Source organism: Vipera ursinii (assembly GCF_947247035.1).
Source record: "Vipera ursinii genome assembly, chromosome: 2".
NCBI lineage: Eukaryota > Metazoa > Chordata > Lepidosauria > Squamata > Viperidae > Vipera > Vipera ursinii.
The window spans coordinates 226,805,126-226,829,696 of NC_139513.1; the positions used below are offsets into that span (position 1 = coordinate 226,805,126).

The 24,571-nt window shown below is 38.3% G+C and overlaps 1 protein-coding gene across 1 annotated transcript in view; it reads right to left on the minus strand.

Moving 5' to 3' along the window:
• The window catches only part of ALDH1A1 (aldehyde dehydrogenase 1 family member A1), a 46,847-nt gene that overhangs the window by 17,485 nt on the left and 4,791 nt on the right, over positions 1-24,571 (minus strand). Inside the window, exons 3-6 of the mRNA XM_083352569.1 lie at positions 11,408-11,512; positions 6,901-7,041; positions 3,943-4,072; positions 1,135-1,196 (exon numbers count right to left, since the gene is read on the minus strand). Coding sequence (XP_083208695.1) covers positions 1,135-1,196; positions 3,943-4,072; positions 6,901-7,041; positions 11,408-11,512 — 438 coding nt within the window. The remainder of the gene's footprint in view (positions 1-1,134; positions 1,197-3,942; positions 4,073-6,900; positions 7,042-11,407; positions 11,513-24,571) is intronic.

The following is a 24,571-nucleotide window of genomic DNA, read 5'->3' on the forward strand; positions in this document are numbered from 1 at the left end:
TAAAATAAACCAGAACACAACGCACTTGTATACAGTTCTATTAATGACTAGTATACTGTAGACATGAATGAAAAACTATGGAGAAGGTACTTCAATTTCCTGATAGGCTTCCTGATTTGTTGTTGACTGCTGTATCAGTTTTATTTAGCTTTCTGGATTTTTTTGGGATTGAAGCTCCCAGGACTTCTATTGGTCAAATTATCTGGGAATATTCTGTTAATCTCTTAGCCACGCAGACATCCTTGTACACTATAAATTTGCTACATCCTTCCTTTTAGGCTGTTTTGTTGGCTGAAGCACAAAAGTTCCCGCTTGAGGCACTTTTATTTAGATACAATAACACACTTGGTTGTATATTCTTCTCTTAGATCTCAGAAGGCTGAGTTCTGCTAATGTGCAATCAGTTTGAATTGTTTTTGTGGCAAACAGCAGTCTTATCAATATCCCTCCAGATGATGAATTGGTTTCTGTTGTATTCTCAGTTTTATAAATGCTTGTTTCTAAACCCAAATGGTGATTTTGGGAAATTGTATGCCATTTAGAATTAGCTGATTGGGGCAGTCTATATACTCAGAAAATAAACAAACAACAAGCAGACAAGCAAACTAGATTTCCTTAGCAGGTGGCTTCAGGAATATGCAAACATGCACTAATCCTTAAACAAATTAGTTTAAATGAAGAAACATGTGATGAAGTATGAATATACACTCAATCTTCAATCTAGAGAAATTGCCAGCATCTCTTAAGTTCAATTCACAGGACAAAGCAGGCTGTTAGGAGTTAAAGTAGGTAGGCATATATGTATTTTTGTGTATAAGCATCTAATTCAAAGGTACCCAACCAGGTGGCCTGAATGTGTATTCCTCAGAGCCCCAGAATTATAATCAAATGACAAGTTTTAATGAGATAAAAGGGAAAAAGCTATTAAATATTGAGGAATTCAGTTTATGTATTTACTGACCAAAAATTAATTCAAGTTAAATTAAAATTATATTAAATCTATTAAACTGATGCATATTGTTCCATTTGTTGTTAGTTAAAGCCTCTGGGACATGAAAAGCCTATCCATAAATGGTAATTTATGTGAAACAAAAGACATAACTCATTTTACTATATACTGTACAAGATACTTACAGGAATGATTTGACCGCAGACTCCGACAGGTTCATGTCTAGTAAATGTGAAGTAGTTCCCATCTAGGTAAGATAATAAGAAAATACAGAAGATATTGCAAGAGTAAAAGAAAATCTGTCTTGTTAATCTGCAATTGCTGTAAGCTGTTGCAGTTGTAGCCTGTTGCTACAGTATAATACAGGGGCCTTCAAACTTGGCCCTTTTATGATTTGTGGACTTCAACTCCCAGAATCCCTCACCTAGGAAGTGCCTGGCTGAGGAATTCTGGGAGTTGAAGTCCACAAGTCATAAAATGGCCAAGTTTGAAGACCCTTGGTGTAATACAAGCAAATAAAATGCAAATGTGCCTAGATTTAATAATAACCAAATATAACACTTAGACAGTGGAGATGGTGAGCTAGTCAACCTCTCTTTAACTGTGTCACAGAAGAAAGGAATTTCAGCAACTCTACTTTTCCATAAAAATATAGGGTAAAATTTTGGAAGTCTTAAACCATCTCTTTCGGAAGTATTTTAAATCTACACAGACTAGCTGTACCTTCTCTCTTGGTGTTGCACTGTGACTGTTCTTGTTATCACCAATGATCTTCTAGGGCAGTGGTCCCCAACTCCTGGGTCACAGCCCAGTACTTTTGTGCAGAGCCAGAAAAGTTGGGGACTGCTGTTCTAGGGGATGCCTTGCCTGGTTTTGTCCTCTACTCTAATTCTGGCAGGTGAGAGAAAATAGGGCTCTCGGCACCTGAATTGCTTAAAGTATCAGAAAAAAAATGGGCTCAATTCTGTCGTGTCAACTCCTGATGCTGCGGAATTAAGTAGTGGGACTAGGACAGAGGTAGGCAACCTTGGCTCTTTTATGACTCGTGTGACTTCAACTCCCAGAATTCCTGAGCCAGCTTGGCTGGCTCAGGAATTCTGGGAGTTGAATTCCACGAGTCATAAAAGAGCCAAGGATGCCTACCCCTGGACTAGGATAATCAGTTTTTCTCTCCTAACTGACCAAATTCACAAAGGATAAATAAAATCAAATTTAAAAAAAATAATGAAAAAAGAATGCAAAAACATCGTCCGTTTTCACAGATTGCAATTTAAAAGGATTCTCACTTTTTTTTAAAAAAAAATCAATAGAAAATATGAACTGATAATGGGAAGTCTGCTGCAGAGAGATTCCCACTATATAAAATAAGCAACTGTTGAGCTTGTTCAGAGAATATAAATACCCGAGAAGCTTAAATAGCAACATATATAGGAAAATTAAGATTAAAATTCTAATTATAGTTTATATATCAGCTCTTGTTTACCTACTTATCCGAGACAATCAGAAGCAAAATCCTCTCCTTGCTTTCCTGGGCTTTCCCCAGCTTCTTTAATCAGGGCTCAAGAGCTCTATGATACTCCTTTCCTTTATTTAATTGTGGTAGCCAGCTTCTTCCTTTGTACTGAAAAAGCATAAACTTGCTAGCTGGCGGTGGAGGTGCTTCTCTGTATATCTATACAGGTAATCCTCACTTACTGACTGCAAATAGGACTTGCTAAGTGAAAAAAATCATGAAGTGCACAATCACATGACCACTCCTGCCTTATAATGCCAGTTCATCAGTTTTGGCTGTAGCCATTAAACAAGTGACATGACACAATGACATGTGAGCACAACTTGTGACTTCCTGCTGCCTTCTGCATTGACTTTGCTTGTTGGAAGCTGGTTGTGAAGGTTGTAACTGACTGCAGGATGTAGTGACTGTTGTAATGCCAGTTGCCAAGTGCTGAATCACAACCATGTGACTACAGGGATGCTCCAATAGCCATAACTTTGAAGACCATTTGTACATTTATTTATTAAGCATTTCTGTAACTTAGATTGCTAAACAAGTATTCAGTAAGTGAGGAGACCCTGTAATGCCTGAATAAGTGCTGGCAAATTCTTATTGGTATAATTACAGTGTGTATGTTCAACTGAAAGTTTAGGCATGCAAAAACAAATGGCCAAATTTTCTGTTTATTTCTTTCTTCTATACTTTAGTTTATTTAGATATTTAAGAAATCTAGTTTCAAGACAGCAATTAACATCCTTTGAAATGTGCCTGGACCAGATAAAAACTTATCTGTTGAAAATGACTTCAAGAATTAAAGGGATAAAATAATTGGAAGGTAAGTCTTACATTTGTATATAAGATGATAGGGGAACCAGTTTAGTTAAATCTTATTTAGGAAAACTGTGGGTCCAAGTGACAAAAAATCAAGAAGCCAAGATATTGGAAGTCAAGTTTCTGGTCTTCTGGAAGGCTGTGAAGATCTGGTCTTTTTTCAGGATGTTAAGATAAATTCCATATGGGTGTCATTTATATGGCTGACTTTGTTACACAGTGTGTGTGTTTATGTGTGTTGTTTAAACTCCAAAAACAACATATTTTCTGCAGCCCTAGATATAGTTCTTTTAAAAAGCTGAGCTCTTGAGAAAAAAACACACAGAAAGATTGCTCAATTTGTATGGTTATACAATCAGTCACACTGCAACATCACTGGGTAAAGAAAATAAAGAACTGCATTCTTACATACACACACAGAGAGAAAGAGAGAATACAAAACCATTTATAATAAAACCTGCTAATCCTTACAAGTGAAGAAACTTCAGTTAGGATGGAAAGTTACAGGAATGAATCTTCACTGAAAAGTTTTTACCAATATACTTTTATGTAACAGAATTCTACAGGTTGCATTTTTCTCAGATGAAAAAGTTCTTTTACTGAAGGGTTCTCTTAATTCACATTAAACCAACTTTATCTCATGTACGGCTTGTCCAGGGTGACTCACCCATGGGGATGGTACGTCCTTGGATTTTATCAGCCCAGCCAGCAAAGTAGCGCAAAGTGTTGATACAACCCCCCAAGTCCATTAGGTAGGCGGTTGAAAAAATCTTTCCCCCGTTAAGACTCTCCATTGTCTGAAACAAAGAACAGCTTAAAAAAATTATTCATTGTAGATAAATGAAAGAATGCAACTGTCTAACACTGGTTTATTAAGAATTACACTAACTAGGTCATGATGACTTAAGAATGGCATTGGGAAAGTAAGATTATCCTCAGTAGAGGACAGCACAAAAGGCTTTAAAATGCAAATCTTTTTTTTAAAAAAAGCAACTGAGCATTATGATCGTGTTTAAGAAATGTATGTAACAAACTGAATCTATAGTTTTGACAGGTTTCCTAAGGAGTAATTCTAGAGTGGCTGTTCTGAGGATAGTTATCTAACTAGAGCTGATACATGATCTCAAAGGATACTGGTCATCAGCATGTATTAGCTCTAGAAAGGAGTTGTTTAATCTCAGAGAAGACTGAAGCCAGCAAACATACTCTTTGCTTGACTTTTGCTATATCATTTTGTTGGAAGAGGTTGCCAGTACTATTTCTAGAATGGAATTCACTCCATGGAAAAGGAAAAGACTTTGCATTTTGAACTAAGCCCCAGAATATAATCCTCTATTACTTTTTTTATATATCTATATATGTTTTCTGAGGTTTTCGCGGGTGTTTGTATGTGGATCTTTGGTTATTCGGGTTTTTCCCCGCGTAGAACTAAAGGTGTAGGTGCAACGTTTCGACGGAATCCCATCCGTCATCATCAGGCTGGTGGCTTTAGCTTCCTTCTTCTGGGAGAAGCATGTGGCTGTTTGTTCCTCTTTTTTAAACTGCCAGAGGGGGTGTGTTCTGTGGAGGTGTGCTCTGATTGGGTGGCGGACCAAGTGTGTTCTGATTGGGTGGGAGTGTGTTTTGAATGGTGGGTGTGTTCTGATTGGGTGGGAGTGTGTTCTGAGTGGATGGGATGGTCTCAGCTGCCAGCTCCAGACCTGAGCTGGTGAGTTGTGCTGCTTTTGTTCGGCTTCGTGTTTGTGGTGGTGCCATGTTTTTATAGTGGGTGTCAGTTTGCTTATTGTGTGGTTTGGAGGGGTTCTCTCCCAGAAGAAGGAAGCTAAAGCCACCAGCCTGATGATGACGGATGGGATTCCGTCGAAACGTTGCGCCTACACCTTTAGTTCTACGCGGGGAAAAACCCGAATAACCAACGTATATACTTGAGTATAAGCCGACTCGAGTATAAGCCGAGACCCCCATTTTCACCCCTAAAAACTGGAAAAAGTTCGTGACTCGAGTATAAGCCGATCCGCCGTTCTGCAAGCCTCCGCCGCCAGCAGAGGCTCAATCCGCCATTTTGCAAGCCTGAATACACAGGAATACCCTGTGTGGCCGCGGCTCTCGGGGAAGCCCTGGCTGTCCGCTTCCTCGCTCCACGCTGCCATTCGGGGCCCGCGCGTTCCCCGGGCAAATCGCGGCGCCCAGCAGGCGAGGAAACACGCCCGCTCCAGTCGCCCCCCCTTCCCTCAGGAGATGCGAAGCAAGTGACCGCCCGGAAAGAAGCAGGCAGGCAGGTCACGGAGATCCGGAGACCTGCCGACGTTTGGGGAGGTTTGGGGAGGTGCCCAAACCTCCCCAAACGTCAGCAGGTCTCCGGATCTCCGTGCCTTGCCTGCCTGCTTCTTTCCGCAGCGGAAAGAAGCAGGCAGGCAAGGCACGGAGATCCGGAGACCTGCCGACGTTTGGGGAGGTTTGGGGAGGTGCGCGCGCACCTCCCCAAACCTCCCCAAACTTCGGCAGGTCTCCGGATGGCGGTGGCTTGGGAGAGGTGCGCGCAATCCCGGAAGCACCAAAGCCTCGGCCGCGCACAAGTCCTCGGTAAGTTTTTTTTGTTGACTGGAGTATAAGCCGAAGTGGAATTTTTCAGCCCAAAGAGTGGGCTGAAAAATTCGGCTTATACTCAAGTATATACGGTATATATATATATATATATATATATATATATATATATATATATATATATATATATAAACAACCCACAAATATTCAACAATAGCACAAAAGAGGCCCCCTCTATTAAATATTGTTTGAAATCACTATATCATTCAGAAAATGTTATTTCATGGCTGTTTCCGAATGAAGATATTTATTTTATATCCGTACATTTGTTTTTGTGGGCCGAGCAAAGAATGGAAAGGAAATGGTTAAACCCATTAGGATGGGTTCCACAATCATTTTCATTTCTTCATCTGAAATACACCCACATTTTTTTGAAATTAGTCAATGAATTCATTCAATTTCTCCATTTTTTTTCTCCTTGTTTGAGAGATGATAATCTCTGCACCAAACTTATATTTGATGTTTTTTTTTAAAAAAAAGATCAAGGCTTTGAACACGTAACTGAAGATTGTACTTATCATTCTCAGATCCTGGGGTGAACAGTGTCAAATCAGATGGGCTTGTGCAGGAAAGCAGCCAAACAAGCCCAACGTTCTTGTACTTTAAACATTCTTCTAAAATTGTGGTTGACCTAAAGGCAACTTGAAGAAATTTTGAGACTCTCCTCAGTACAACTCGGTTTTCAAATTAATACTGGGAGCATTACCTGCTGACATCTTCCCTTCATTATTTTTCTTCAGTGGCATTGATGAAATGTTACCTTATCACACTAGGGGACTTTTCTGTCTTGCTTAAGATAGACAAGGGAGATGCTAATCTGTCTTATATAACTGACTGAACACAATAAGCCAGTTTTTTCTAACAAAGAAACAATGTGGGGTTCTCTAATGAACTATGACTTTGGGTTGGTTAAACTTTCTTAAAACAAAAACATATCATTTCACTGGAGCACTCAAAGGCATTGAAAGAGTCTCATCTTTAAAAAGACAGGTTTCCTTCAGAGCCAGCATATTAGACTTACAGCTAAGAGAAGACGGTCTCTTTCAATTAAATCTGCCAGTCTGTTCAAGAGCCTTCCTCTTTCTGAAGCATCTGCTGTCCTCCAGGAGGATCCAAGCTCAAATGCTTTCCTTGCTGCTTTAACAGCTTTGTCAATGTCTTCCTGTGGGGGAAAAAAAACCCTACACATGTCACATCAATACTTTTCAGATTGTGGTTATTAGTGGTTGTTTTCTAGAGTAACAATTCTGCAAATGCCCACATCAGCACAATTCCAAGTATTTTCCTTTCTTAATGCTATCATTAGTACACATTAACATCCTCTTTTTCTCCAGAAAATATAAGGGTGACATTTTCTTCCCCTTCCATTCAATCATGTCCAATTCTTGGAGACTGCATGTACAAGTCATTGAAGTTTTCTTGGCAAGGTTTTTCAGAAGTGGTTTGACATTGCCTCCTTCCTAAGACTCAGAGAAAGTGACTGGCCAAAGGCTACCCAGTAAAACTAGAATTCACAATGTCCTGGTTTCTTGCCCAATGTTTTAATCACTACACTAAACTGGCTTTCAAGAGTAACAGAGCCACTAACCATTTTTAAAAAACGCACAAGTGTAGCTCACTGAATAATACTGGAAAATTGTGTTTCTGCTGAAATCTATGGAAGGGAAAACATTCTTTTGTTTCAGCAAACATCTTAGCAAGTCCACAGCATGCTGTGAATTTGCCTGTTCATGAATTAATAGAAAATTAAAATTAAACCTATTTAGTGAAAGAACGATTATTAAGCTCCATGGTGCTAAATAACAGAAGTCCACACAAGCAAAAATAAACAAATTACTATACTTTTATTAAGTTTCTAATTAGACTTATCAACAATCACATTATGACAGTTTAAACTACTCATAAATCAGCAGGACAGGTATGGGATTGACATCTAAATGTCTATGGAGATTCTCAATCATCCAGGTCATAGTTGTCTGAAAAGTGTTTTTTCAAACAGGCAACTGGACTTCTTTGCTTTTTCCTGAAGAAGCTTCTTGGATGTGATGTGAAACATTTTTCAAAGGGAAAAAAAATCCCAAGATAGTCAAGTTGCCTTTTGGAAAAAACACCTCTGGGATTGACATCTAAGGCTTAATAGGATTTTAGACTTTAAATGACCATTTAAAAATATAATCATGTTCAAGTCTTTCCTAGCGATTGTAGCTTGAATGAACAAAATGAGCAGAAGGATTTATTTCACAATCCCATGTGCTTCTTTGCCTTATAACGTGATTTTCTGAGCAAGGAAAAATTGCTCTCTGAAATGATCCATCCTTCGCTGTGTCAATTGTAAGCACAGATCAAAGTCCTAACATTTATTGGTTCATGTACTAAATGCAAGAATCTGGAGTTTACATTTATTTGTATGATTTGTAAATTTGTCCACTTCAGAAAATGATTTAGGTATTAGCAATTGTTGACACTATATGGTTTAGGATGAGGTTATCTGATAAGACTGCTTCTCTCCAATGGTTTCTACTTATTGGGTAGGTTCTGGCAGTGGATGCAGGAGAAGAGCAGGCAGAGCTGGGGGAGATGGAGTTAAACACATCATCAGGTTAGATTCATTGCATTCCCAAAAGCACTCCAAGTCCAACCCCTCCTGAATTCCATTGACCCTTATCTGGCACCAATTTGGTGTTGAACTTTAATCAGCCAGATTCATGAGTCATAGGCTTGAATAAATCTTGCAGGACCAAAGTAGTGTGCCTTCTCTTTCGTGACCCCCACATTCCTGCAAGAGCATTCCCCCTTTTGAAAAGCTTTAGTCTCAAGCCTTGGGTTAATGTATTATTGTATTTGGGAGGGGGCATTTTGTTTGTTTTGTATTGCTTTTAAGATCATTTTAGTTTGTGCTCTCTCTGTGTTTTTATGTTTTGTCTGGTTGTTTTTTTTTACACTACCCAGAGTCCATCAGAGTTGGGCGGCTATAACAAATTTGAATAAATTAATACAGATATTTGAAGGGAAAAAAACACTTAATAGAAAATTAACCTGAATGGTCGCTTTCTCAAATTGTTAAAACGTTTTATAAAAGAACAAAAATATCTAAATTATTGTAACAAACTGAATTATTTAACTGGAGGCAGATGAAATAGCAACTGATTTGATTTGTAATACTTTTTTCATTTATTTAAGAGGAGACGATAAAATGAATGGCATTATTAACCATGTCTTTGCCCTCTTTAAAAAGTACTCCTGGATATGGGCGTCTGATTCAGTTGGCATTACAAGGGGAGATCAGTCAGTACTAAGCAAATGTGCAGTTTTAAAAATACTTCTAACAGGAATCTTTGGACTGAATGCAAAGAGCATACTTTCTAAATGACTTTCACTATTCTAAAAATTAACATAAGGCTTCATCAGTCACAGAGTTTTTTCTCTGTATGGTTCAGGACAGACAGGAGCCCCATTGCTACAACTTCAATGCTTTTTTGCAATCAGACCAGGACTTTTCACTTACAGTAGTGGCCAAAATTGTGGAAACCTTTTGGGAAAAGCGTACAGTAGAAATGCCACCTTTGGTTAAGTTTCCACCAAATTTTCTTCTAATTTCTTTATAACCGTAGCCTTGTTCACTTAATAATACTATTTTACATCGCTTTCTGGGCAACCGGTCAACTCTTGGCACCATCACTTTAATTTTATTACATTTTACAAGCTCACTAAATGAAAGAACACAAAAAAACCCAACCAGCTTGATAGCGATCACATAACACACTCATGCTCATTGGCTACAATCAGATGAAGGAAAGCTACCTGATATCAACGTAAGCAAGTTGTGCTTCCTTTTTCTATAACATTTCATAGAGTACAGTACAGATAATTGAACAAACTATGTTGTATTACATTCTTGATTAAGTTATCTTTCCATTGATATATAATGTTATGCTATTACTCCCCAAAAAAAGTGATGTAAAAGTAGCCATCAAACTTCAAATGTACACTTTTCCCAAAAGGTTTCCACAATTTTGGCCACTACTATTAGATGCATACCAATCTGATTTTCCAATTTTGATTGAGTATCTTCCTATATTATCAGGGAGTCCTTCTTTCATCCAACCTTAAGGATTAGAAACAAGGTTAAAATCAAAGATAAGATAAACATACTTTCTCTGTTATTTTGGGCTTGTCCTGGGCACTAAACATCCCTTATCAAATGAAGAAAACGTCTGTTTCCAGTTATCTATCCAATCCATCTAGCAATAGCAAGGAAACAACTTTTGTGTTTGCTGCTCTTTACAATTACAGCATGTGAGCACTTGAGAAAGGCTACCGTATATGGGCTACAAAAATTTGGATCATCACTAAAGGGCAGCAAACATAACTACTCAGAAAACTCTTTTGCTGCCTTCTCATGGTCTTTCAGATTTCTGCAGCCCAGACCTGGTGGTCCTCAGTCTTCAGATATAGTGGAAAGTATAGGAAACAAGAGGCATAACAATGGCCTTACCCTTTCTTGGCTGGGTTTTCTTTACTTATCAAGTTTAGCAGTCCTGTCTCTTAAGAATAGGAGATTGGGGGGAGGGGGGGAGTTAATGAGCCTTGGTGGAGCAGTGGGCTAATGCCTCCTTAAGTAACACCAGCTGCCTGCAATTAGTTCAGGTTCGCATCCCACCAGGCTCAAGGTTGACTCAGCCTTCCATCCTTCCGAGGTAGGTAAAATGAGGACCCAGATTGTTGGGGGCAATTAAGCTGACTTTGTAATAATGCCGCTTGGGGTGTGTGTGAAAGCCCTGGTAAGCAGGCATATACATAGAATGAAGGCTACTGCTAAGCTTGTAAGCCTCCCTGAGTCTTCGGAGAAGGGCGGGATACAAATGGAATTAAAATAAAAATAAAAAAATTAAAAAAATGTCTTGAATGAGAAGGGAGCAATGGCTTGTTAGCCATCTATTAACAATAATTAATATTAATTTATTTAATTGATAAAACCATCAAATCAGAAATGATTCTAAGGCAGCAAACAATAGATCTGAGTTTTTCAAACCCGACAACTTCAACTCCCATCCTGGTTGGGGAATTCTGGAAGTTGAAATCCCCACATCTTAAGGTTGCCAAGTTTAACATTTACTGTAGATTGAAACATCATGAAAAATGTAACGCCACGTGTAGAGATGCACAGAAATAGAAAATCCCAGCAACCACTCAAGCAGGATGACAAATCAGCTTGGTCCACAACCTGCTTGAAAAGCCAAGTCAAGCATTGGTTTGACTAGGAAATCATTTTGCTTCCAACAGAATTATGGAAGGGTTTGGAACTGCTGAAAGCTTATTTATGACTGAGAAATCCTTCCAAGTATTAACCATCTCTCTCTCTCTCTACATGTGTCTTTGCTATATTTAGCTCAGAAACTTGAGGAAATGAATTATGAGTTAACTTAAATATGGAAGTGCACACAAATAGATACTCCAGTTTTAGTCTTGACTGTTGGTCAGGCTAGCCAGAAAGGAAATCCATGACACATCAAAGATCAGAAGTATACCTTATCTCCTTCTTCCACATCACAAATTTTCTCTCCTGTTGCAGGATTATGGACAGGAAATTTTTTGCCACTGGCTGAATTGTGCCATTCATTGTTTATAAATATCTGTAAGAAAATACAACACAAAAGTTGACACTGATGTTATTAAATGGCATATCGCATTTGTCTAATCTCTCTCTCTCTCTCTCTCTCTCTCTCTCTCTCTCTCTCTCTCACACACACACACACACACACACACACACACACACACACAAACACAAACACAGACACACACACACACACCCCTTGCAAAAAGTATGCTGTTTTTAAATAAAAGATGATGCTGAACAATCACGTTCTTCTGGAATGTCATAATTGCTTCCACAGGAAGATGGGCAGCATATAAATATAATAAAGAAGGGATGAGGGAAGGAAGGGAGGAAGGGAGGGAGGGAGGGAGGGGTGAAGGAAAGATAACACTGTCAATAGAAGAGACGAGGCAGCTTTGGCACCAATATAACATGGAGGGCAGGAGAGAGAGATTAATTTCGGCTTTTAAAAATTGCTCCCGCTTACATAGCTTTCACTCAAAATGGTAATTGCAAGCCAATCTACAATCATAAGTGTGTTTGTCTTTTGCATGTGTTGGAAAGATGGGAGGGAGGGAAGAGTCCTTTAGTCAAAGCTTAATGCTTGGCTAAACTGTCCTTAAGACTGATTGGGACTGATGAGAGTTTTTGTTTGGAACCAAGAGATGGAATTTAAAAAAAAATAATTTTCTTGCTCTTCATTTTTCAACAGCTCACTGACCACTAAAGATCACTAAAATGACCAGTGTTTGCTTTCCAATCTTTCCTTTCTATAAATCTTATTTTATTCAAGCCTCTCAAATATTCCATAAATCAGGTTTTCTCTGCATGGCAAGACATTCACAATCTACTTCCAGGATGTGTAGATAGATAACTAGATATGTATGTTTTTAATGAATCCCTATACTGCCTCCATCACAAAAGTAATTTGTGGTGGCTTACATAATAATAGCGTTAAAAATAACATTATAGTCATAAAATAAATTGCAATCTCACGGTGTGCACATGGCATGCCATGTTGTTTTTGGCTCCTACCTGTAGTATTTACAAGTTACAGGCGGTAACGTAGGTAGATTAAAAAATAAACCAGTGCTTTCCTAACCTGTTTTTTTTGTTGCTGTTGAAACCTTTGATGTCCTTCTGCCACCAAAATACTCTTTTCTAGGGCTAGATTAGCTATTCCTAGTGAGGGTGGATGGAGTGGAGATACAGGTGAACCACAACATAACAAACAGTTCAGCTCAGTTTTTATTGGAACTCGCTAAATCTGTTGTCATTTACCATTTCTTATGATTTATTTATACTGAAATGTAAGAAATGGAATCGCTGGTAGTAATTCTAATTTTATTATGATCAGTATTGGAAAGACCTCAATGTAAGGGGAAAATATATTCTCTCCACTTAATTTCTAGTATCTTTGTAGAACATAGAATTCTCTATCTCCCCTCCCCCCCGCTTTCACATCTACCCACCTACCCACTTACCTATGTATTAGATATTAATCCTGCCTTCAAGGTTTCAAACATACATAATATTCTTCCTCCTCCTATTTCCCCACAACAACCCTGTCAGGTGGATTGGGGTGAGAGAGAAGGAGTGGCCCCCAGCTGGCTTACATGCCTAAGGCAGGTACTCATACAACTCAACATGCACAGGCTACACAACAAGGCTCTCCCTTTGTTCTTCCCTGCAGTGCAATATTACATCACCACGTGGACAGTCAGAGACGATGATTCAGTGTGTGCTCCATTTTATGTATAAGGGATGGACGAGATAAGATCATCTGATCCAGTCCCAATTCATCATTTCATCCTATTGGCTTAGGCCTTTTTTTTAAAAAAAATAAATTTTTAATATTTTTTTTTACAAAGATTTTTTTATAAACTAAAAACAATACCAATTTAAAGAAAAAAGAAATTAAACCAAAGTAAAAGTGATTATTAAACAGAAAAGAAATAAAAAGTGACTTCTGATCTTCTTTATAGCAGTTATAAATGGGTATATAATTTGTCCTCTCTTTCCAAGGTTAAGCTTAATTTTCAGATGTCTATGGAGATTCTCAGTCATCCAGGTCATAGTTATCCCAAAGGTGCTTTTTCACAAGGCAATTGGGCGTTCTTGAAAGAAAGTCTTGTGAAAAAGCACCTTTGGCTTAATTTTTAGACTACAAATAAATCATGAAATTGGCCTCTCATTTACCCACACCACGAACCCATCTCTTAAGAACAATAATGGTAATAATGGTGTTACTTTAATCTTATACAGACTATGATTTGAACAACTGGGAAATCGTACTGATTTCTTAAAAGTTAGATACGTAATAACAAAGGCACTGAGTTTTAAATCAAATTTTAACCTTGGGCAAGCAATGGAAACAAATTCGGTTTCGAAATCTCTTTTATGCATAAAGTTGGTATAAGTTAACCAATTAAAGAATCTAATGGGGAACCTAGTAACTTGGTCCAGAGGCAGATATTGAATGAATGAATGAAGCCAAGACTGATCGACTCACAATAAAAACTAAATCAAGCATGAATAACACGCAGAATGTTAGCACACACACACACACACACACACACACACAAACACACAGAAAGAAGTTCTTGGCAGCACGCTTAGCTCCTAAAGACAGAGAGTAAGGTAAATATTAATATAAAAGTGCTGTGTCTGTGAAATGACAGTATATCAAATTCATGTACATTTGTGAAAGAGAAAATGATGAGGCATGCCTTTTTTGGAAATTCTCATAGCATGGATTTATCACCACCTGTAGCCCATTGGCTCAGAGACTTACATGAGGTACTTTTCATTATTTTCTCATGTCATTATTTTCAGTCACAACTTGGTTATAGCAGAACCAATATGGATTGGAGAACCAAATCTTTTATTTAAGTTTACAGGGAAGCAGCATGATGGGAAACAGAGAACCCTAAATTTATTTATTGAAAAATCTGTACTCAGTGTGCCCCTAACCACAAGGAACAAGAAAGGAGGAACACTTGTGGCACAGTCAGGAATCTGATTCTGTCTCACTTGAGTTATAGAGAGTCAGGATGGTAGAAAAGAACATTGTGACACTTTAGCTTCCAATGATGGATTCAATATATTCTATATTGAATTACTCAAGTTTTCAGTTAGCTTGATCTGGACTACAGTATTTACATTTCATGGGCAAAAATAGCTTTTATCTAGAAACCAGCCAGAAACCCCTGAAATTCTTCAAGCACAAATTAGTAAGTGTCCTCTGCAAGATTCAGTTATCAACATCACCTCTCTGGATTATCTTTCATTTTAGAAGACTCTCCAAGGGATTCTCATTTAGAAGGCTTTGGAAATGGTTATGGAAGATAGGAGTCAAAATCTTCCTTTCTCAAGAGAGATCAGAGCTGGAACCACAACCCAAGTTAGTGAAGAGCCCATCTGAATGTATTGCGCTCTAAGCTGTCAGGAATAATATCACCTGGAATAGTCCAACAAGGGAAAATTCCACCATTTTCTTTTGGCCAAGGTATTAACCAAAGCAACTGAGGCAATATCATTTCAACATAGTGAAGGTGAGGTTGAAATGGATCTAGATATCATCCATTAACTTTGGGGCTCTATTTGGTGTATCATCATAAACCATATTTCATTCAGAAAAGGAAAACTAGATAAATAATTTAAAAGAACCCTGAGATCTAGAGAGATCTATCACTTTTCGAGCCCTACATTACATGGCACAATCGAAGAAAGAATCCCCCAGACATCAATAAGGAGCTTTAATGCAAGAACTGGAAGGAAAGTAGAATCTTGGAAACTGTAGTAGAAATTTCTAGGTTTCGTTTATTATCAATTTATTATTATTATTCATTGAAGCAAAAGTTTCTTTAAATGTTTTTAATCTCTTCTTCCTGGGCTTTTTCAGCTTGGATTGAATTTCTGTTTATGAGATAAACTTTTAACAAATTTCACCAGTGACAGATCAGGAATCTGGTTGTCAGCTGAAAATAGGGAAGGCCCTAGGACAGGGGTAGGCAACCTTGGTTCTTTTATGAGTCGTGGACTTCAACTCCCAGAATTCCCAGCTGGCTCAGGAATTCTGAGAATTGAAGTCCACGAGTCATAAAAGAGCCAAGGTTGCCTACCCCTGCCCTAGGAGAAGACCTAATTCCTCCAGAAATGACTGAACATAATTTGAGCTTCTGGGCCCTGACCCTGGCCTTGTCCTTTATTAATATTGACACCTATGAGCAAGTACTCAAGGATTGGGAGCACACAATCATTGTTGCAAAAAAAAGGAAAAAGGATGCTGCTCAATCACTGAGGAGGATCAGCCTCCTCGATACAATCAACAAAGTTTGTGCAGTCTCCTGCTACGGAAACTCCAGAACTGGCTAGAACTAGGAGACATACTTGTAGAAGATCAAGCCAAATTTAGAGAAGAATGAGCTACCATAGACCAGTACTTAGTGCTCCAACTTCTCATTGAAAAATATGCCTCTTGCACCACTATCTGCTTTTACGTTGCTTTCATAGACTTCAAAGCAACTTTTGATTCCATATCACAAGCCAAACTCTGGGAAAAGCTAGAGGCCTCCTTGATTGACTTCATCTAATAGGTATGTTTCATGAAGGGACATCACTCGAAGCAGATGTCATCTCCCAGAGCCATCTCCCCCAGTGCCATTGGAACTGAGAAAGGTTTAAAGTAAGGCTGCATATTGGTCCCATTCCTATTCAGGATCTCTATCAATTCCATGGTGGACCATCTCCTTAATACATACTTTCACTCCCCCAAATTAGCTGGAAGACACATCTCTGTTTATGCAGTGCATCGATACTCTCAAGAACATCTACTGGTCTTAAAAGCATTAGCACAATATTGCAAGGAAGACCAGCTAGAACGCAACTATCAGTAAGCATAGCATTTGCCAAAAGGAACCACACTTAATGGATAGATGGCCACAAGATTGATCAGCTCACCTCTTTCAGATATCTGGGAGTTATCCTACACTCTGCCAATACTAGGAACCCCCACCCTCTGGGAACTATGTCACTGAAAATGCACAGAAGAGCTCAGCTGCCATCCTTAAATTCCTCAAGTTAAGAGGTGGCCACTATATTCTGGCAGCACTCCAATTATCTGAAGCCAAACCATTAGCACAAGTTCTCTATGTTCTCAGCTGAGCCCCTTCTCCAATTAGAACTTGTTTAGTCTGATTTCCTAAGATTGGACCTTCAAGACCCAAAATATATCTCTAATGCCACCCTGAAGCAGGCCTTGTGAAAGTAGAGGCTGGAATATGGATGACCATACTCAAATACTGGTTCAGACTATCCTTTTCCTTCTTGGCCTTGTCCCACTAACTCTGTGTGATGATTTCCAGGCCACATGGAAAAAGACAGTGACAACTAAAATCTCATACTTGGGCTTCTCTCTAGCTTTTCTATTCAGGATGGGATATGATCAGGCCAAAGCAAACAAAACCAACTGGACCAAACCAGGTCCCCATCCTTTATTGCCAATAAACCCAATAGATATTCTACTCTTCTATGGCATACTTAATCTATCTTGAAATACATAACCACCTTTATTTACTCTGGCAGCCCTCCCCTCAGTTGTCCTTGAAGATTAGTAAAAGAAGGTCTACTCAAAGAGATAATGACCCCGTGTCTCTGGATACATCAAAACTACAGAATGTGTATTCTCCAGAGCAGATACTACAGATACATTCATACTAGCCTCCCCTCACCATTACTCAGGGCTTTTTTTCTCATAGAACGCTCAGAACGGAGTTCCGGCACCTTTTTTGGATGGAACCTTGTAGGGTAGGCAAGGCGGGTTGTATGACATGTGTGAGTTCCGGCACCTTTTTCTTTTACAAAAAAAGCACTGTCATTACTGCATAATTACCCAGAATGCACAGGACAATTGTATAAGTCTCTGCTATTCTCAAATACCAACGCTGCCAAAACATACAGTGTTGCCAAGTTCTGTGCAGCTGCATTTAAAATTTGTCAAAAGATGAGCTGTGCCACAAAAGTGTTTTAATGAGCACCTAAACTGTTACTATAGAGTACTCTGTATTATAAGATTTAGTTTGCCATGTTTCCCTATGTCATCTATTGCTCTTACCCTTTCTTTTAGACATTTTTAAAGATTTTTTTAAAAACAATTGTTTTAGTTTTTAGCTTTTAAAGACTTTCTAAAACTTTTTTTTAGTTTTTAGGTTTTTTTAGCTTTTTATATGCAATTTTATTTTGTTGTACTTTTATGCCTTTAAATTTTTATTCTCCAGCCTCCTTATTCTACTCTTTGACTGCAATAAAAATTTGATTTGACTACTGGGAAATTTTGCTCCCATCTGCTGGTTGTTTATATCAGGGGTCCCCAACCTGTGGGCCGCCACCCACTACTGGGCCGCCTGAAAGGATGGCCAGTGCACACGTGTGTACGTGTGCACTCACCCCTCACACACTCATGCTAGCGGCAAGCATCCTGCTGGCGCTAGTGCTGCCTTGCCCCCAAGTGTCCCACTGGTGCTAGCACCGCCCCACCCCTGAGCGGGGCAGTACATGAAACCACGCCTCCTTCGGTCCACAGAAAAAATGCACTCCACAGAACCAGTCCCGGGTGCTCAAAAGTTTGGGGACCTCTGGTTTATATGTAACATTCCTTACTTCAGGCTTTTACACCAGCTCCACTGAGCTAATGTAGCTACATTCTCCTGTAGTAAGCATACAAAACATTTCCTAGAACCATCTAGAAGACCCTACCTCAAGTTCAGATGTTATCTCTGATAAGCAATAGTTCATTATTGTTAGCTCCAATACACATCCAAACACAATATCCACATTTTTGCATTATGGTCATGAAGTATACTGGAACATACAGTATTAGCTGATACAGAACATTTCTCCATCTAGCTCATTATTATCTGCACTGACTTATTTGGCTCTTTAGAGTTGTACATATTGCTTTTCCAACTCTAAGCAAAGATGCTGGGATTATTCAAAATGAGAAACGTTATGCAGAAAGGAGATGATCCTACAACTGAATGTTTTTTCCAACAATCAAAACAGAAGTGCAAACCATGTGAGACTTATTAGACTAAGTTAAAGATAAAATCATGCACAAAATGATTTGTAAACAAATCACAGATTCCTCAGCAATTGGATAAAACCCAAGTAATTTTCTTTTCCATCATTATAAAGTATTTCATATAGTAAGTCATGTTTGACTGGACTTGCCTGACGTTTATTTCCATCTTACCTATTGTTTTATTACACCAAGTTCAAAGAACAGAATTGGCACTGATCAATGGGAAAGATAATAAGACAACTGTAATCTTCCAACTGTTCTACTTCAAACACTAAATAGAGATTTGGTAAAAATATCAACCACATAAGGGAGAAGGGCGGTATACAAATCAAATAAATAAATAAATAAATAAATAAATAAATAAATAAACAAACAAACAAACAAACAAACAAACAAACAAACAAACAAACAGGAATTTCCTGTAGTAACCACGCTAGCTTTAGAATCTCCAAGCTGGAACTCACGAAACACCCTGTGTTACTATCTGCTACTCTAATATAAATGAATTTACTTGGTGGGAAAATACATACATTTAAACCCCATGACCTGAATATCTTGTCCTGAAAGTAAATTACAAATCTTCATGAAAGATCAATTTATAAGGCAATTACCAGGGAACTTTCATGCCCTTCTTTAACATGTGAGAAAATTACTATTCCCTTCAATTTTCATTCCCTGATACTTCTTTTCATATAGATAAGGTTCTGCTCAGCGTATCTACATTTTCAACCCAACTTTTCTGAAATGACACTGAAGTTGGCAACCTGATATCCCCTCTCCTTGAGTATTTCGAATATTTATATCATTTCTGATGAATGCCTCTTGGATTGTTGGAAACTGTGTGCCCCAAAGTCTGGAGGTATCCAGGCTGCTTGTCTCCATACTAAGCCAACAAAAGTGTGCTTTTTGTGAAATTGTTCCAGATTCTTTAAGATGTTTTGTTGCTCATCCAAGAAGCTTCTTCTTGAATGAGAAGTGAAATGTCTTAAAGAAAAATCAGAAAGTCCAATTGCCTTTAAAATAAAAGCACTTTTGGGACAACCATGATCTGGAAGAATGAGAATCTCCATAGATGCTCTGTTTCATCTTGTTTTCCTGATTAGGGCTATTTCCAGAAAGAAACTTCCTTAGCTTTTATAGCTTCTCAGTCACAGCCAGAGACCTTGACTGGTCTGAATATCCTCACTTCATTCACTTCTGGAAAGGCAAGTGCACATCCCTTCTTTTGAAAGGTGGGAGACAGAACAAATAAGGTAGCAAGAATATCAACAGCTGTGCTACACCTGTCTGAACTGGCCCTTATACAATGAGGTGTCCTCTACAGTGTTTACTTTGCTAATTGTGGTTTTGGTTTCTTTCTGCAGCTTCATGAAACGTGGATATTCTTTTATGTAGTGTGTGAGTCATTGACGTTGGATTTGGGGAAAAATATTTAAGAAGAACTTTAGGCTAAAATATTTAGCTATATAAAAGTTTTTATTCCAGATGGGTGGTTTTAAAAATATTCAATATGACTTATACCAAGGCATTTTATCCTCTTTGATGGTTTACCTGTTCCTTTCTTGAGGCCACAGTTACGTACAGTACACCACAGGTCTTCTGGCTCCCACTGGTTAAGCTGATGTGATGTCACAGAAAGAAATTCTAGTAGACATTTCGCTTTGAAAAACTGCTTAGTATAAGGTTTCTGTTTGCAGGGACATAGAGATTCCTTTTTGGGCTATTGGTGGCAGCTGACTTTTGCAAAGCAGTGCTGGAGCCACCCTTCAAAAAGCCAAAGGGACCACAAGTTTTAATCATATATCAATATTAAATATCTTCAAATGGATCAAACATATTTGAACTGTGATTAATTTGCTGATAATTTCATTAATAAGCAAACAATAGTATAATATTACTTTTCTTTCTCAGTTTGTCTGTAATGGATGACTTCATCATTCAAAGCATAGGGATATCCGTATGCGTGAACTCACATTCTCAATGACCCTTTTTATCTTAAAGCTGACTTCCCAAAAAGAGGTCAGGTAATGTGATGATGATAACGTTATCCATCCAGTCATGTATGACTCTTCTCTGAAATGGTAGGGTTTCCTACCTGAACAGGGGGTTGGACTAGAAGACCTCCAAAGTCATTCTATTCTATTCTATTCTATTCTATTCTATTCTATTCTATTCTATTCTATTCTATTCTATTCTATTCTATTCTATTCTATTCTATTCTGTTCTGTTCTATTCTATTCTATTCTATTCTATTCTATTCTACTCTACTCTACTCTACTCTACTCTACTCTACTCTACTCTATTCTGTATTGTATTTTTATTCCATTTGATTGCCCTGTACACCGTCCTGAGTCCTTCGGGAGAAGGGCGGTATAGAAATTAAATTAATAAATAAAATAAATATTCTATTCTATTCTATTCTATTCTATTCTATTCTATTCTATTCTATTCTATTCTATTCTATTCTATTCTATTCTATTCTATTCTATTCTATTCCCATTCCCATTCCCATTCCCATTCTTATTCATCAAGCCTATCCACATCTTCTGCTCTTGCCCTACAATAATATGTGGGAATGATGTCGGAAGACAGGAGGAAGAGCCACAGCCTAGACAATAGTCCCATAAATGAACTCTGAGTTTGATGAAGGTTTGGAGTGGAGAAACCCTCTCGAGTTTTGGGGAAAGTAAGGCAGGGGTAAGATATTTTCAGATGTGAAAGTTCCTGTATCACAACCTTACAACAAAGGAAGTGTTAGTACTTATGGTTAATGTTTCTTGCCTGGCATTACTAGGTAGGCCAGAGAGGAAGCACAGCCAGATGAACTAATTCTACTTTATTGTAAAGCTACATTAAGAGAATCTTGCAAGTCATAAAGTACAATTCTACCATTGTCCCTTTTATAGCCCCCAAACTAGGGAGGGTGTTTTCCGAGCCTCTTGCTTTGCTCAAATTCCTGCTGTGGTCTCATCTAACTTTTATCTGATCATTCCCTTGGCTAGTTTCATTGCCTTGCCTCCCAAGGTCATTGTCACATACCATTATAGGGGTTAGGTGATACAGCAAAGTACACAGCCACTATATAGCTGAGATGCATTTTGCCTCAATAAGTATACAAATGTATAACTTGCATTGCCATACTCTATTAGAATATGCGCGCATGTGAAAAAATTATGCTGATTTTGTGTCACTCAAAAAGAATCTTTAAAAGACACATTATGGACAAAAATGCACCCAGACTATTGAAGAGATTCATACAGATTTGTGTAAATTTAAATTACTATGAAAATACAACACAAATGTATGTAAAGAAGATAACATGAAAACTGAGTAGAAAGGAAAGTGACAGGATTGCTATTGTTTATTACCTAAGAAAAAAGATTGGATAATATTAAGCTAAAGCCCATGCATCTTTGACACTTTTGAACAGCTAATAAAACAGCTAATACTTCTATTTGTGTTGTGCATTTCATGCTTATCTAATTAATGTGTTTTTGTTACTTTCAATTTAGCTTCACAAAGGGTGACAAAGAAGTGCATTTTTTCCCTTTCTGTGCATAGTTACAGATTGTGCAGTGTGCCATGTGAAGCTATGAATGCATTTGCAGAAGCTCTGAAACCTGAATACAAAGTAAAGTTATGTAAGATTGGAGGCATTTCTTAAACTGAAAATTTAAAAAGGTTTTCATAGGATGTATGGAGCAGTGGGCTAATGCCTCCTTAAGTAACACCAGCTGCCTGCAATTAGTGCAGGTTCGCATCCCACCAGGCTCAAAGTTGACTCAGCCTTCCATCCTTCCGAGGTAGGTAAAATGAGGACCCAGATTGTTGGGGGCAATTAAGCTGACTTTGTAATAATGCCGCTTGGGGTGTGTGTGAAAGCCCTAATAAGCAGGCATATACATAGAATGAAGGCTACTGCTAAGCTTGTAAGCCGCCTTGAGTCTTCGGAGAAGGGCGGGATATAAATGGAATTAAAAAAAAAATCATTGCTAAAGTTCAAGCCACAGCGAGTAAAATATTTACTAGGGGAGAGATGTCTTATCAGCTCTTTTGAGCACCTTGCACATTTGTGCATAAAAAGGCCCAATGTTCTTGAGGTTTTTGATTGATCTTTGGTATAAATTTGAGGCATGGAAGGAATGCAGGACAAAAATAATTTTTATTAATTACATGCGCTGGTGAAATCAGTGGAAATAATTGATGGGGATTTAAATTAAATTCTACTGATTTCATCAATACTACATCTAATACAATTTATATTAGATTGAGTTGTTAGCGTCCATCTGCTAGTTGTTAAAAATGTGAAGGTGTAGTGTGGGTTTCTTGCAGAAGAGTCATTTTCTCTTCATGAAATCATCAGGTGCCTATCGCTTGTGTATTAAAGATTCACCTCCTGCAAGTGGCCAATCAGTACTTCAGTTCAACTGAAAAAGGGAAGAGATAAAGTGTCAAAATGATTTGCCGTTCCGCACATCTGTTCAGCCGTTTTGCACCTATACTCAGGCCACAAAAACTGAAACTGATCTCAGAGAGAAAGACTAGATCAGGGGTAGGCAACCTTGGCTCTTTTATGACTTGTGGACTTCAATACCCAGAATTCCTGAGCCAGCTAGGTAGGTTGGCCTACCCCTGGACTAGATAAAGTGGCTGAACACCTTATTTCGAAAAACAAGTTTCTGGCACAGTTTTAGACTGTGATCCTTGGAACAATTGCTCTTAAGATTTACTTTTGGGTAAACATGTAAACAGATTCAGTAACATTGCTTCTGTGTGTGCATTAGTTTTTCAGCTATAAAATAACATTCTTGAGGAAAGTGATTGTTTTCAGACTCTACTATCATATAGGTATATAGATTGCAACCCCCATGCTCTCCATCCAGTTCATGGTTGTTCTAAGTGACGATGGAAATTATGATCCAGCACATCTGGACAGTAAACATAAAGGTAAAGTTTCCCCTGCACATGTGTGCTAGTCGTTTCCAACTCTAGTGGCCGGTGCTCATCTCCATTTCAAAGCCGAAGAGCCAGCGCTTGTCCGAGGATGTCTCCGTGGTCATGTGGCCAGCATGACTAGACACCAAAGGTGCACGGAACGCTATTACCTTCCCACTGTAGTGGTCCCTATTTTTCTACTTGCATTTTTACGTGCTTTCGAACTGCTAGGTTGGCAGAAGCTGGGACGAGTAACAGGCGCTCACTCTGCTACGTGGCACTCGGGATTCGACCTGCCAAACTGCCGACTTTCTGATCGACAAGCTCAGAGTCCCAACCCACTGAGCCACCGCTCAGTAGCTGATATCAAATGCTACATAACTATAACAATATGCAGACTGGCCTTTTGAGAGTCGTTTTTGCCTTATCAGTGCCAGTGCAAATAAAATAAGAGTACAGCTGAAGTCTTGGGTCCATCATATATTATCTTTTTATAGCTGTCAAATTGTATCAGGTCAAATAATTACTTTAAAATTCCTTGCACTAAAAAAAGTGAAATAACATTAGCATACTCTAAGAAATCCTATGGAGATCAATCATCAGAGTAGACTTCAGAATGTTCTTATATTCAAAAAATAAAATCATCCCCTTCTATTTGATCAATTGTAGGATTCAAGTATTTTCCTGCCACGTTATGCACATCATTTGGTCAAGGAAAAACCTTGTTAAATATTACCAAATACATTAACAAACTTTTCACAAACTAAAATAACTAAGATGAGCTAGGACTGGCTTTAAGGTGGAGAGGCTGCCATAATTTCATATTAATGAACAAATAGGTCAGTTCCCTTTTTTCCCCAATTGCTTCAACGTGTCATGATTTGATTCTTAAACTGGCTTTCTTGGCTTTGTGAACGATTATATAATTGAGACACATTCCAGCCAAAGTTAAAGTTTTTGTGGGAGTGTTAAGTCTGGATTTAATTTTCTACCACTAAAATCACTTGGATTTTAGAGTGCTTAACTTTGGCTTAAATATACATTCCTGACTTGAGATAGTCAGGAATGTATCAAATGCAG